The sequence below is a fragment of the Rana temporaria genome, chromosome 1 (genome assembly GCF_905171775.1).
Source record: "Rana temporaria chromosome 1, aRanTem1.1, whole genome shotgun sequence".
Taxonomy (NCBI): domain Eukaryota; kingdom Metazoa; phylum Chordata; class Amphibia; order Anura; family Ranidae; genus Rana; species Rana temporaria.
The window spans coordinates 619644473-619659846 of NC_053489.1; the positions used below are offsets into that span (position 1 = coordinate 619644473).

The window sequence follows — 15374 nt, forward strand, 5'->3', positions numbered from 1 at the left end:
CAAACATCCGCATGGAAGAAAACCACCGCGCCTTCAGGAAAAAACTTAAGACCCACCTCTTCTGAAGGATCAGTACAATGCTGAATGGAAAAGCGACTTGAGGCGATTTAGTTCACATTTGTAGCGCTATACAAGTTACTCACTCACTCACTCACTCACAGACGCTGTGCACTGGTGCAGTGACAGTGATTGGGCGTTGCTGCAGTGGTGATGAGTGGGGTATTGTGTGTCAGCCACTATGTAATGAAAATTATGGCATCAAATACTTGCACATGCATGATTCACATCACTAACAAACTTGTGTGAATCTTCACCATATTTCGCAATTGACTTTCACTAATGCCAATGCACAGTAATTTACACAATATCATCAAATATGGTGGTAATGATCCACACATGCACTTTACAGGTTGGACTTACATGTTTCTATCTGCGTGAATGAATAATCACCCAGATAGCAAGCAATTGAGCTGCAAGTTTGAAAATTACTCACTAAGCTATTGCTAGACTTTCCAGGCTATTACAGGTTTGTTAGACAGTTGCAGCAAGTCAACATTGTATGACTCCAGATCAACTTTCTTTGCAAACATTCTGCAACTTCTGGTTCAGTTACAGTGCCTTGAAAAAGTATTCATACCCCTTGAAATTTTCCAAATTTTGTCATGTTACAATCAAAAACGTAAATGTATTTTATTGGGATTTTATGTGTGGAAGGAAAATGATAAATGTTTTTCAACATTTAAAAAACAAAATCAGAAAAGTGTGTCGTGCCTTTGTATTCAGCCCCCTTTACTCTGATACCCCTAACTAAAATCTAGTGGCACCAATTGCCTTCAGCAGTCTCCTAATTAGTAAATAGAGTCCACCTGTGTGTAATTTAATCTCAGTATCAATACAGCTGTTCTGTGAAGCCCTCGGAGGTGTGTTAGAGAACCTTAGCGAACAAACAGCATCATAAAAGCCAAGAAACACACCAGACAGGTCAGTAATAAAGTTTAAAGCAGGATTAGGTTCTAAAAAAAGGTGGGTCTGTGTAATGTGCAGGGAGTCCAGAGCTGTGGGGGTCTATGTAATGTGCAGGGGTCCAGAGCTGCAGGGTGTTTGGCTGTGTAATGTTAAGAGGTCCAGCGGTGCAGGGGGTTGTGTAATGTAAAGGGGTCCAGAGGTGCAGAGTTCTGTGTAATGTAAAGGGGTCCAGAGGTGCAGGGGGTTGTGCAATATAAAGGGATCTAGAGGTGCAGGGTGCTATTGAAAGAGTCCAGAGCTTCAGGGAGGCTGTGTAATGTGCAGGGGTCCAGAGCTGCTGGGGGCTTGTAATGTAAAGGAGTCCAGTTGTGGAGAGGGGTACAAAGTAGTGACAAAGAGATTATGGGGTATGCAGAGGTATGCAGGCGGCACAGTGGGGTGTTTTTACATTTTAAAGTTGGGGGGGTGCCAGAAATAGGATCCACCCCGGGTGTTAAATGCTCTAGGTACGCCCCTGGTCTCATGGTAACTCTGGAGGAGCTTCAGTGATCCACAGTTCAGGTGGAAGAATCTGTCCACAGAACAACTATTAGTCATGCACTCCACAAATCTGGCCTTTATGGAAGTGGCAAGAACAAAGCCATTGTTGAAAGAAAGCCATAAGAGGTCCCGTTTGCAGTTTGCGAGAAGCCACGTGGGGGGACACAGTAAACATGTGGAAGAAGGTGCTCTTTTTGGACTAAAAGCAAAATACTATGTGTGCCAGAAAACTAACACTGCACATCACTCTGAACACACCATCCCAACGGTAAAACATGACGGTGGCAGCATAATTTTGTGGGGATACTTTTCTTCAGCAGGGACGGGGAAGCTGGTCAGAATTGATGGAAAGTTGGATGGAAACAAATTCAGGGCAATTTTTTTTCCGACGGAATGTTGGCTCAAACTTGTCCTGCATACACACGGTCACACAAATGTTGTCGGAAATTCCCATCGCCTGTCACATACAACACTGCGTCGAGCCAAGAAAATGAAGTTCAATGATTCAGAGCATGCGTAGGATTTTTGTGCGTCAGAATTGCATACAGACAATCGGAATTTCCGACAGGAACTTTTACCGTTGGAAAAATAGAGAACCAGCTCTCAAACATTTGTTGTCAGAAATTCCGACAACAAATTTCCGATGGAGCATACACACAGTCGGAATATCCAACCAAAAGCTCACATCGAACATTTGTTGTCGGAAATTCCGATCGTGTGTACGTCGCATGAGTCTGAAAAAAACTGAGACTGAGTGAGTTAGTGAGAAACTTATATAGTGCAACACATGCAAATTGAATCGCCTCAGGGTGCTTAGTATCCATTCCCTACTGTATTTTTGCCTTCAGAATAGATGGTTTTGAGTTTATTCCTGAAGGCCTGGTGATTCACCTCCATTCGGATGCTGGTTGGTAGTGCGTTCCACAGTCTAGGTCCTTGGACTACAAATCTTCGTTCTCTTTTGGACTTGTATCTGGCCTTGGGTATCTGGAGTAGTTTTTGGTTGGTGGATCGGAGAACGCAATGGGGATTGTGGCATTTTAATTTTTCACATAGATATCTGGGGGCACTTCCTTGAACACATTTATGCGTCAAACAAAGTGCCTTAAATGTAATTCTATCTTTTACTGGCAACCAGTGAAGGGATCTCAGGGAGGGCGAGATTGATTCCCAGGGTTTTTTCCCAGTCACAAGTCGTGCCGCCGTATTTTGAACGACTTGTAGACAAGCGATTTGGTACTTTGGGAGTCCGATGTAAAGGGCGTTTGCATAGTCGAGTCTGGAGTTAATTATTGTTCCCACCACGACAGCAGTGTGTTCTTTTGGGATAAAGGGAATGGCCTGGATTCACAAAACACTTACGCCGACGTATCTACAGATACGCAGCGTAAGTGTAAATGTGCGCCATCGTATCTATGCGCCGTGCCCATAGAACTAGATACACCTGAAAATAGGCTTCCTCCAACCGACGTAACTTTCCTACGCCGGCGTATCCTGGGTGCATATTTACGATGGCCGCCTCATTGCAAATGCAAATGAGGGAGATATGCCGATTCACGAACGTACTTGCGCCTGTCGCAGAAATATACACCGTTTACGTAAGGCGTACGTCCGGCGTAAAGTTATTCCACATAAAGGAGGCGCATCCCAGGCAAAGGTATGGACCACGGAACAGCCGTCGTATTTTACGTCGTTTACGTAGTACTACGTGAATAAGGCTGGGCGTAGGTTACGTTCAGTGATTCGACGTATCTTAGGCGTTCGTTCCGACGTGATTCTGAGCATGCGCACTGGGAAGCGCCGTTCGTTCAGCCCATCATTTGCATGGGGTCACGGTTCATTTAAATGTATCACGCCCACTTCCACCTACTTTGAATTAGGCGGGTTTACGCCGAATAATTTACGTTACGCTGGCGCAACGTAGGGAGCAAGTGCTTTGTGAATACTCTGCTTGCCTCTCTGTGTTACGTTGGCGTAGCGCATATGAGATGCGCTACGCCGGCAGAAAGATGCGCCGATGTATCTGAATCCGGCCCAATGAGTCTATGTAGCAGGCGCAGCAGATGGTGGGATCCGCTGACTACTGAACTTATTAGTGCATCCATTGTCATGTGGGTGTCAAAAGTGACTCCGAGACTTTTGACTTTGGTTCTAGGGGTGATGGTTTGTCCCAGAATGGGCGAGGGTGTCTGTGTTGTTGCGGGGAGTCTCTTTTGGTTGGCGTGGAGCAGAAGAAGTTCTGTTTTTGAGCCATTGAGTTTAAGGTAACTCTTCGTCATCCAGTTTTCTATCAAAGTAAGGCAGTAAGACTTCTGAAGTCACGAGGTGCGTGACGTAACGCCGTCGGGAGATTGAGGCCAGCGCATACCGGAAGGAGCAGAGGGAACAGTAAGACAGCACACAACGCTGCAGTTTACCCTTGCAGGCTTGCTATTGTTTTATTCATTGTAAGAGTCTATATTTATGTGTGTTAATTAAATTTTTTTATTCAAAATTACTACACCATCGGAGTCTTCTCTCCTCCTTGCTTGTCCCTGGACAGGGGTTGGAGTTCTCTCCCCCTCCCCTCTTCAAGTGATTTTCTGCAGGACGGAGAGATCGCAGGGGACAAAGGAGAGAAGTAGTGATATATTAATCCTGGCATCTTAACATCAGAAAGGAGTGGAAGAGAAACAATTGATGTGCCTGTTTTTTATATCTGTAAGGTGAAAGTTCTGAGAGACTGGTGAAGGAGAGACACCATGGTTCAATAACACAATTAAGGAAACACTCTCATCAAGAATTTGGAGACATTGGAGGATTCGTCCCATTATTGATTATTTGGGACGTTTATTAACTTGACTGTCATTCACATCTTTTTGCACATTGCATTATTGAACCATTCATATTGTGTACATTGGTACACTCCTGCATGTTTAGCACTTTTTGCAATTTTGCACCTTTTGCTTTTTTTGCAGCTTTGCACTTTTTGCACCTTTGTCTGATCTGCACAGTGACACTATATATATATATATACATATATATATATATATATATACATATATATATATATATATATATATATATATATATATATATATATATATATATATATATATATATATATATATATATATATATATACAGTGATGAAAATAAGTATTTGAACACCCTGCTATTTTGCAAGTTCTCCCACTTGGAAATCATGGAGGGGTCTGAAATTGTTATCGTAGGTGCATGTCCACTGTGAGAGACATAATCAAAAAAAAAAAATCCAGAAATCACAATGTATGATTTTTTTAACTATTTATTTGTATGATACAGCTGCAAATAAGTATTTGAACACCTGAGAAAAACAATGTTAATATTTGGTACAGTAGCCTTTGTTTGCAATTACAGAGGTCAATCGTTTCTTGTAGTTTTTCACCAGGTTTGCACACACTGGAGGAGGGATTTTGGCCCACTCCTCCACACAGATCTTCTCTAGATCAGTCAGGTTTCTGGGCTGTCGCTGAGAAACACGGAGTTTGAGCTCCCTCCAAAGATTCTCTATTGGGTTTAGGTCTGGAGACTGGCTAGGCCACGCCAGAACCTTGATATGCTTCTTACAGAGCCACTCCTTGGTTATCCTGGCTGTGTGCTTCGGGTCATTGTCATGTTGGAAGACCCAGCCTCGACCCATCTTCAAACCTCTAACTGAGGGAAGGAGGTTGTTGCTCAAAATCTCGCAATACATGGCCCCGGTCATCCTCTCCTTAATACAGTGCAGTCGCCCTGTCCCATGTGCAGAAAAACACCCCCAAAGCATGATGCTACCACCCCCATGCTTCACAGTAGGGATGGTGTTCTTGGGATGGTACTCATCATTCTTCTTCCTCCAAACATGGTTAGTGGAATTATGACCAAAAAGTTCTATTTTGGTCTCATCTGACCACATGACTTTCTCCCATGACTCCTCTGGATCATCCAAATGGTCATTGGCAAACTTAAGACGGGCCTTGACATGTGCTGGTTTAAGCAGGGGAACCTTCCGTGCCATGCATGATTTCAAACCATGACGTCTTAGGCCCCGTACACACGACCGAACATGTATGCTGAAACTGGCCCGCGGGCCAGTTTCAGCATACATGTTCGGTCGTGTGTAGGCGCGAGCGGGCCGAATTCCAGCAAACATTTGCCCGCCGGGCCTTTTCCCAGCGGGCAAATATTCCTGGACGTGTTTTAAAACCGTCCGCTGGAATCCTGCCCGCTCGGACATGTATGGTCGTCAGTACAGACCTACCGTACATGTCCGAGCGCCCGCCGTCCCTCGCATGCGTCGAATGACTTCGACGCATGCGTGGAAGCCTTTAAATGGCAGGCCCGCCCACGTCTCCGCATCATCGCCGCGTCGACGACGCGAACACGCCCCGCGTATTGTTTACGCGCGGACTTCTGTACGATGGTTAGTACAACCATCGTACAGAAGCCCTCTGGCAGGCATGTACGGTGAAAACGGTCCGACGGACCGGTTTCACCGTACATGTTTGCTCGTGTGTACCGGGCCTAAGTGTATTACCAACAGTAACCTTGGAAACGGTGGTCCCAGCTCTTTTCAGGTCATTGACCAGCTCCTCCCGTGTAGTCCTGTGCTGATTTCTCACCTTTCTTAGGATCATTGAGACCCCACGAGGTGAGATTTTGCATGGAGCCCCAGTCCGAGGGAGATTGACAATCATGTTTAGCTTCTTCCATTTTCTAATGATTCCTCCAACAGTGGACCTTTTTTCACCAAGCTGCTTGGCAATTTCCCCGTAGCCCTTTCCAGCCTTGTGGAGGTGTACAATTTTGTCTCTAGTGTCTTTGGACAGCTCTTTGGTCTTGGCCATGTTAGTAGTTGGATTCTTACTGATTGTATGGGGTGGACAGGTGTCTTTATGCAGCTAATGACCTCAAACAGGTGCATCTAATTTAGAATAATAAATGGAGTGGAGGTGGACATTTTAAAGGCAGACTAACAGGTCTTTGAGGGTCAGAATTCTAGCTGATAGACAGGTGTTCAAATACTTATTTGCAGCTGTATCATACAAATAAATAGTTAAAAAATCATAAATTGTGATTTCTGGATTTTTTTTTTTGATTATGTCTCTCACAGTGGACATGCACCTACGATGACAATTTCAGACCCCTCCATGATTTCCAAGTGGGAGAACTTGCAAAATAGCAGGGTGTTCAAATACTTATTTTCCTCACTGTATATATATATATATATTTGTGTAGCGCCCCTTACTTTCAGTATGGGCACTACGCTAAAGTTAGTGGGGAATGGGAGAGTTATTTTGCTCCCATTCATAATTTGTTAAATAATGGGCTGCTGTCATTCCTGAACTGTCCTGTGGGTCAGTCTGCGCTCCAGGCATGTGATCCCATCCCTGGGCGACAGTTGGCGCTAGAGGGGTTCTGGAGGAGCCGCTTTTCCCCAGCAGCCAATTGGGGGAGGCATGCTGGGGGAGAGTATATCTGTGGCAGACGCCATCTTTTTTGATCCTTCGCGGGTTCCAGGTGCGGCACCCACCTCTAGGGTGTGCGCATCCTACGGACCCCAGGCACTATGGCCTACCAAGCCGGGGTCGCATGCTACGCAGAGCTCCATACTGTGGTTTAGGGGGCCCAGTGATTTACTGGGTCCCCGCTTACTGAGAAGATCCCAGGCTGTATGCCGTTCGGTGGGGGATAGGCTTGAGGAGAACCCGGAGGCAGGTTATCCAAGAGGGCTTCAACGAACCATCGGGGATCTGGTGACCGGGATACTCACAGGTGCACTTCGACTGTCACCCGGTGACCTCAACTTAATCTACTGGGAGGATTCGCTCAATCCAATTTAGCTCATCCAAAAGTATTACGCCTGTGGCAGAGGCCTGTTCCTCCCAGCAACCTAAAGTGACACTTTGGCTGCCAGGGGCCACTTCACCCACTCTGGCTAGAGTGGCGACGAACTGTATCTACTACTACTGTACTACTGAGAGCAGGATTGCTCTTTCTCATATCCAGGCCTGATACTGCGAAGTTCTCTCTTGCTTCATCAACCTTTTCTCCCTATTTGATGTTGATGTTGGTCGTGTTGGGCCGAAAATAAAGCATTCAGAAAACCTTTACTTGATGACTGGACATTCGCTTACTCATCTACTCATCAATTTCACCCCTAGACAACAGTGAGAGGTAGCTTAATACGCCGATCCCAAAACAACCAGCGGCTCCTGCGGGGGTAGCGCTACATTTGATCACTCTTGAATATTGTATCAGTATCTGTTTGTGGGTCAACATATTTAGGCGCATTGTTTATTTATTTATTATTTATTATCTATTACATAATTTCTATTTTTCATTTTATATGAACCATTTGGTATTACATAGATAGCACCTTATCACATATTTGCACCGGTTTGGAGTTTGTATGTATTGACTTTACACTTTTAGCGCAAGATCACTTTTAGACATATTTATTTACGTGTACAGTGAACACCATCAGATCTAGCAGCTTCTGTCTCTTAGACTTCCCCACATTCATATCTACTCACTAGTAGCGCAAGAGACTTTTTACCGCCGAACGGCTTCCCTGTAAAAAGGACGCGCGGCTACAAGAAACCGAGTGAGAGATAAAAAACAAAACAGTGCCGGCACCGCCAAAATGACCGCCAGCCGCATGAGGAGAAGCTAATCACGCATAGCAGGCAGCGAACACCCGGGGCCCCCGCACAGAGGACCCCCCCGCACATGGCAGTCAGATAGCACCCCCAGGAGAGTGGACCCACAGCGCAGCCCCCCGCTAGCGGATGGAGCCCCCCCAAGCGAACCCCCGGTCAGACGCAGCCAGCCTAGCTCCCAGAGCATAGGGTGGAGGGAAGGAAGGGAGAGAGGAAAGGAAGGGTGGAAACCCCCTAATCAACCTCCCTGGGAATTCCCAGCCACGCCATCCTGCTGGAGAAAGAGGACTGCTACTTACCCATCCTGCATGGACTCACTGGAAGCATCCCTGACAGACCCATCGCCCGCGCGGTTATGGTGTGGCTGTCGTCCCTGGCACACTGCGGCACAGACATATAGCCCAGTCACATGTGTGCCCCGGAGCATGTAGCTCACCGGCCACCCCTGGAGCAACGGGGCATGTAGTGGCCAACCCAGCACGTAGCTAAAGGTCTGCACATGCTCGATGGCCGAAACTGGGGGGACTACAAGGATCTGATGTCCAGCCTGTCACCCAGTCGGCAGTTGATGCACTGACATCATCGCCCGGCGCCGCGTGCTTTCCAGCTTGAAACGCGGAAGTGCCGAGCACAATCAACACTCTATTCGGGACACATGCCTCTCGCCTATAAACAGAACAGCGTGTCTATTACACGCTGTTCTATTATTGTCGGCTGTAGCCGGACCACGCTACATACAAACTACTGGCAATCCCCTCAACTGACTATCAGCGCAACCCGGATCCATGCCACCTCTAAGCTATCTACTACCTGCATCCACGCTGCGATCCTTACTGCAGTTGCTGGGGACACCCTAAGATATCCTTCACCAGGAGACCCTCCAAGACATAATCCCATTGCTGCTACAATACTCTGCTTACTGAAGAACTCTCATCCTCTGTAATTGGATAAGTACCATTACTACGTTACATTTATTGCTCTACAAATACCCGGTTCACATATAGCTTTACTAAGTACTGCATTTGAATCTGGCTCTAGTTTATACTACCATGCTGCTTGGCATTACTTATTGTGCCTTCATGTAACAGTTGTGGAATATCTTAAAGGGACATACACTCTTAAACCATTTAAGCTACAGTTGTCTCTCTGAAGTATAAGCTATCTGCATACAGTATTTTCATGTGCTTGACATTTGTTCTTTAAAAGTATACGCCCTCCTGGCAGTAAATACCGAAAATGTTCGCTATACCTTTTTAACGCTAGGGGTTGAAGCTATGTTGTAATACCTTCTCCCTTAGTAGCTCAATGCATTCCTATATGTGAGAGATATGATGTAGTGAACCCCCAAACTCTTTTTCTCTGATTAGAGTGACGCCTGGGGTCCAGTACTGAAAATCACATTCAATAGAGTAGTGCATTGAAATCTTTTCCCTAACCGCAGTTGTGGTTCACTCTCATTCACCGTAGTTTGTGACACCATGAACGGAAGAGAAAAAAGTATTTATTTTGCCTTTTATTTTTATTTTTTACAATGTCCTCAAAATTTTGGGTCACTTTTATTCCTATTACATCCCTTATAATAAGAAAAAAGCACGACCGGACCTCTTAAATGTGAGATATGGGGTCAAACAGACCTCAGATCTCATATTTACACAAAAATGCAATGAAAACTTTTTTTTATGTAATTTAAATAAAATTAAATAAAAAAATCTCCCCTTTAAGAGCATTGGGCAGAAGTGACGTTTGACTTTGCTTCTGCCCTCCAATACTATGGAGCCGATTGGGGTCCATCTTTCCCTCATTCAGCATCCAGGCAGTGAGGGGAGTGGACGCAATCGTCTCTGCCGCTAAGCGGCGGAAATGACCAGGACGTGGCCTTATCCCACCCCCGATAAAAGTAATCTTGGGGCGAATCCAGACCACTTTTATCTTAAAGGGGTTGTAAAGGTACAATATTTTTCCCCAAATAGCTTCCTTTACCTTAGTGCAGTCCTCCTTCACTTACCTCATCCTTCGATTTTGCTTTTAACCACTTTAAACCCGCACGCCGTCAAATGACGTCCAAAAAGGGGATCTGTTATCCCGGGAGGTCTGCACTAAGGTATAGAAAGCCATTTAGGAAAAAAAAAGTTGTACCTTTACAACCCCTTTAAAGATAGCCGTTCCTGAAAATACTAGGGTTATGGCAGCTTGCTAGCTAGCTGCCATAACCCCGGTATTTAACATCAATGTACCAACGTACAGGTACGTTAATTTGCGCAAAGTTGTTAAAGCATCTAAATGCCGTATTTTATGAATATAACAGAGATCTGTAGGCAGAGCTGCTAGCATTTGATGACGTATGCTGGGGGGACTAACAGGGAGATGATGCCCCCATCTTTCAATCCCTGTTGAATCCGCCCAGCTAGTCATTTTGAAAAGTCATGGAAAAGGAGGAGGAAGGGAGAGGCTTGTGATTCATTACTCTGAGTAAATCTCTGTATAGTGTGGTGGTTTGGGTCTGTCTTACCTGAATGATGGCGGGTTTTCGCCATATTTTGGGAGAGACAAACACAAGTTAATTGGTCAGCTGTGGTTTGGGCTTTTTAAGGCTGATCTAAACAGCATTCAGGGCCCCACCCCACAGACAGGAGGTCTGTGCTAAGGAGTCAGGTGACTCCCAAAAGATCTGTGAGAGAAGACAGAGTGGATGCATCTCTACAGGAGGCAGAGGTGATGACTGTTGGAGCAGCAGGACGTAAGTTAGGTGTGTGCTTAGCTGCAGCAAGATGTAAGCTAGACGTGTGCTTATGGCTAAGAAGCTGGTCGTTCTGAGGAGCAGAACGTGGGGCCTAAGCTAAAGGCCTGAACAGCCGGATGGCAAATGTGAAAGCCGGGAGGCTGAATTATTGATGTATTTCCAAGATACAGGAATGATGAAAACCCCCTGTGAGGGCTACTTTCGTTTTCTTTGAACTTTACTTTTAAATAAAAGTGGGCTACCAGCCCTTAAAAACCCAGTATTGGATTGGCGTCTCACTGAAAAAACGCATCTACCCTTGGAGTCTGATCCCCCAATCTTACAATAGCTTAAAGGAACACTAAAGGCAAAAAAAATTTTAAATAACAAACATGTTATGCTTACCTCCACTGTGCAGCTCGTTTTGCACAGAGTGTCCCTTAACCCTGTCTTCTGGGGTCCCTCGGCGGCTGTCTCGGCTCCTCCTCACAAAAGCTTTCCACCTTCATGCGAGCAAGCTCGCATGGTGGAAAGCTTTTGCAAGCGCGCTCCCGTGATACAGCAGCAGGCATAGCCGCCGACTTTATCACTCGGCCCCACCCCCCCACGCGCCACGTCATCCGCTGTGATTGACAGCAGTGCCAGCCAATGGCTGCACTGCTATCAATCCGTCCAGCCTAGCCAATCAACAGCCAGGCTGGGAACCGAAGAGGATCACGTGGACGTGCGCGGGACATTTGAGGGGTCAAATAAGTAAAACAGGGGTTCGGGGGTGGCCGGTACTGTCGGATGTTTTTTCACCTTAATGCATTGGTTATATTAAGGTGAAAAAACATTTACCTTTACAACCCCTTTAAACATGTTGGGCTGGGCTTGAATACTGCAATGTCAGCACACTGACAGAAGGCCGTTCACACAGGACATGCACTGTTGTGGTGCTCGATTTTCTATCAAATCCAAAGGCCCATACACACGATAGAATCCATCCGCAGATAAATCCCAGCAAATGGGTTTCTGCGGATAGATTCTATGGTGTGTACACGCCAGCGGATCTGTTTCCGCGGAGAAATCTCCTCTGGGATGGATTCCAGCAGATCGGATATTTGCTGACATGCACAACAAATCCATCTGCTGGAATCCATTCCAACGGATGGATCCGCTCGTCTGTACAGACTTACCGGATCCATCCGTCCAAAGGGATTCCCCGCACGCGTCGCAATGATTTGACGCATGCGTGGAATTCCTTATATGACAGCGTCGCGCCGTCGCCGCGTCATAATCGCGGCGACGGCGCGACACGTCATCGCCAGAGGATTTCCGCGCGGATTTCAATGCGATGGTGTGTACACTCCATCGCATCGAAATCTGCGGAAATCTTTGAGAGGATTTATCCGTGGAAACGGTCCGCTGGACCGTATCCGCGGATAAATTCTCTCGTGTGTATGGGGCCTTAGTGTTCGGCTTGATTTACGCTATGAGCTTTTTCTCCTTTTATATTTTTTGGAATGAGACCTTTTTTTTTTATAAGTGGTATAAAGATTGTATGAACCAAGGTTTGGGCCTTTACGTACCCAGCACAATTTGACCATTTTGTAACAAGTGGTCAATCGAATATGGCAAGTGAGTTATACAACTTGGGCTAGATTCACATAGATCAGCGGATCTTTAGATCCGCGTGATCTATGTGATTTAAGATCCGCTGCCGCAAGTTTGAGAGGCAAGTGGCTAATTCACTAAACACTTACCTCCAAACTTGCGGCGGCGGATCGTAAATCACCCGGCGGAATTCAAATTCCGCGGCTAGGGGGAGTTTTCCTTTTTAAATCAGGCGCGTCCCCGCGCGATTTAAATGAGCATGCGCCGTCCGCGAAATTTCCCGGCGTGCATTGCTCCCACTGACGTCGCTAGGACGTCAGTGGTTTCGGCGTGAGCGTAACTTGCGGCGCGTGGGTTTCTGAATCGGCGTACGCAAACGACGTAAAAAAAAAAAAAAAACGACGCGGGAACGACCACTATACTTAACATTGGCTGCGCCTCATAGAAGCAGGGGTAAGTATACGCCGGGAAAACCGCTACGGAAACGTCGTAACAACACTGCATCGGGTCCGCGTACGTTCGTGAATTGCCGTATCTCGCTGATTTACATATTTCTCAGTGTAAATCAGCGAGAACGCCCCTCGCGGCCATTTTTAAATTGCAGTTAAGATCCGACGGTGTAACACAGTTACACCTGTCGGATCTTAGGCATATCTATGCGTAACTGATTCTATGAATCAGGCGCATAGATACGACCAGCCTAAGTCAGAGATACGACCGCGTATCAGGAGATACACCGTCGTATCTCTCTGTGAATCTAGCCCCTTGTGTGCATTCTGACATGTGTGAAGCACAGGCTCTTTACCACATTGAAGACATGCTATCACATTGTGTAATATGTTTGTTTACATGGTTTAATGGACTTAGTTTATTATATACTGAATTGATTTTGCACAATAAAAAAAAATTTCAATGTATTTGTAATAATGTATTGATATGAAGCACCTTTTTTTGATTTGCACAGCATTTTTTGTTATTAATTATTTTGATGCAATGTACTCTTTTTGGTTGTATGTATTATGAACTGAATTATTCACTCTTATGCCAACCTTTTTTTGTCCTTGTTTTGAAAATGTGATATTTAAAAAAATTTTATGAAATGAGATTAAAAAGGTATTCATACCATGAAATGGTCCACATTTTGGCATGTTACAACCAGAAAACGTAACGTAAATGTATTTTATTGTGATAGATCAACACAAAGTGGCACATAATTATGAAGTGTAAGGAAGATGATAAATGGTTTTCAAATTGTTTTACAAATGCACTATATTACCAAAAGTATTGGGACACATGACCTTTAATGGCATCTCAGTCTTAGTCCGTAGGGTTCAATATTGAGCCGAAGATCCGAACGATCGGCAGCATGTAAAACAAAAGACAGGTTTGTTTCCCCCGGGGGGAGGAGCACACAGACATTGCTCGCTGTCGTCCTTTTTGGAAACAAACCTGTCGTTTGTTTGTTTTACATGCTGCCGATCGTTCGGATCTTTGTGAATAGTTTTTATGCTTACCCAATACATTTTAGTATTTTGAAACGGAGAGCACTTAGATCTGTTTTTCTTCCATATATGGTGCATTACCTTGCTGCGGACTGCTGAGGGACCTGACATGACATTTTGCCATCGGGTGCATCTGCATATATGATATCTGCTGGTAACACAGGAGTCCATGCCCTAAGGTGAGAGTGGCCAATCCTGTAGTGGTGGAGGGATCACTTATTGTTTGATCTCACGTCACCGGTGAATCTCATGTGGATTTTGGAATTTGTTTGTCACACAATTTCTTTGGACTATTATTCACGTTTATTTGGACATTTTTTTGTTTTAGTTTTTGTTGTGTTTTTTCATCTTTTTACACCTTTATTGCATCAATTTTTTCAATTTTATAATCTTTTGAATCTTTTATAAAAAGTGGAGTTACGCTTTAAAGAAAAACTACATTTTCAATAAAAGTCATTATCACTTTAATCCTCATTAAACTGAATATCAGTGAAAAAATTTCTACCCTGACTAATCATTTTCTTTTTAATTTGAGCTAAATTTATTGAAAAGTACATGAAGAAAGCCCATCCCTCATACATGCTTTTTAATGTTTGAAGATGCAGTTGTAATAATATATATTTTTTATATATAATTAAAGAGAAAATCAGCATCACTAACAGATTTTGATGACAGATACATGACTGTTGGTAACTGCTTTAATATTGCTTCAGCCTTTACAATCAGTCCCACGATCTCATAGAAATAGAGAAAAGGTTATACAGTCTTACCTACACCATAGATGACTGAATAGACTATACGTTTTGCTTGTTCTCTATCCACTTGGGTTACATTTTTATATTCTATTTCTTTCCTGTTTTCAGAAAGGAAAACCAAAAATTAACAAAGGACACGAAATATTCCAGCTACAAAATCATTATGAAAGCAGTTTATTTGACAATCATCATAACATATAATGTTATATATAGGTCAGTGACTTATGAAGAAGAAAATAAATGATCTGAATTGCAGCCCTTTTAAAAATAAGTCAGCAAAGGCAGCTCCCACATATCTATCCTTATTGGTTCACTCCATGTCTTATAGTGTTTATTCAGCAAGTTGTTTGATTGCCAAGTTTGAAAGAAACTTTGATGCGTCAGATAGCACAATCAGCCACCTTGTTCAATTACTTGCAACAAAACCCTCAAATGCAGGATACGTCACCTAGACATTGCTTTGTGTGCAAGAAATCTTTAGGCAGGGTTTACACTATTGCGAATTGGATGCAGTTTTCCACATCCAATTCGCATAGCAGGAGATTGTGACTGGCTCTCTAAGGAGCCGGTTCACACATCTCCGCAGAGGCTCCGGTGCAAATTAAACACGGGGGCCTGTGCATCTTTTGGTCCA

At 44.5% G+C, this 15374-nt stretch overlaps 1 protein-coding gene across 1 annotated transcript in view; it reads right to left on the reverse strand.

The window, feature by feature from the left end:
* Nucleotides 1-15374, reverse strand: part of POLN (DNA polymerase nu) — a 268106-nt gene that overhangs the window by 66744 nt on the left and 185988 nt on the right. Inside the window, exon 16 of the mRNA XM_040335297.1 lies at nt 14756-14838. Coding sequence (XP_040191231.1) covers nt 14756-14838 — 83 coding nt within the window. The remainder of the gene's footprint in view (nt 1-14755; nt 14839-15374) is intronic.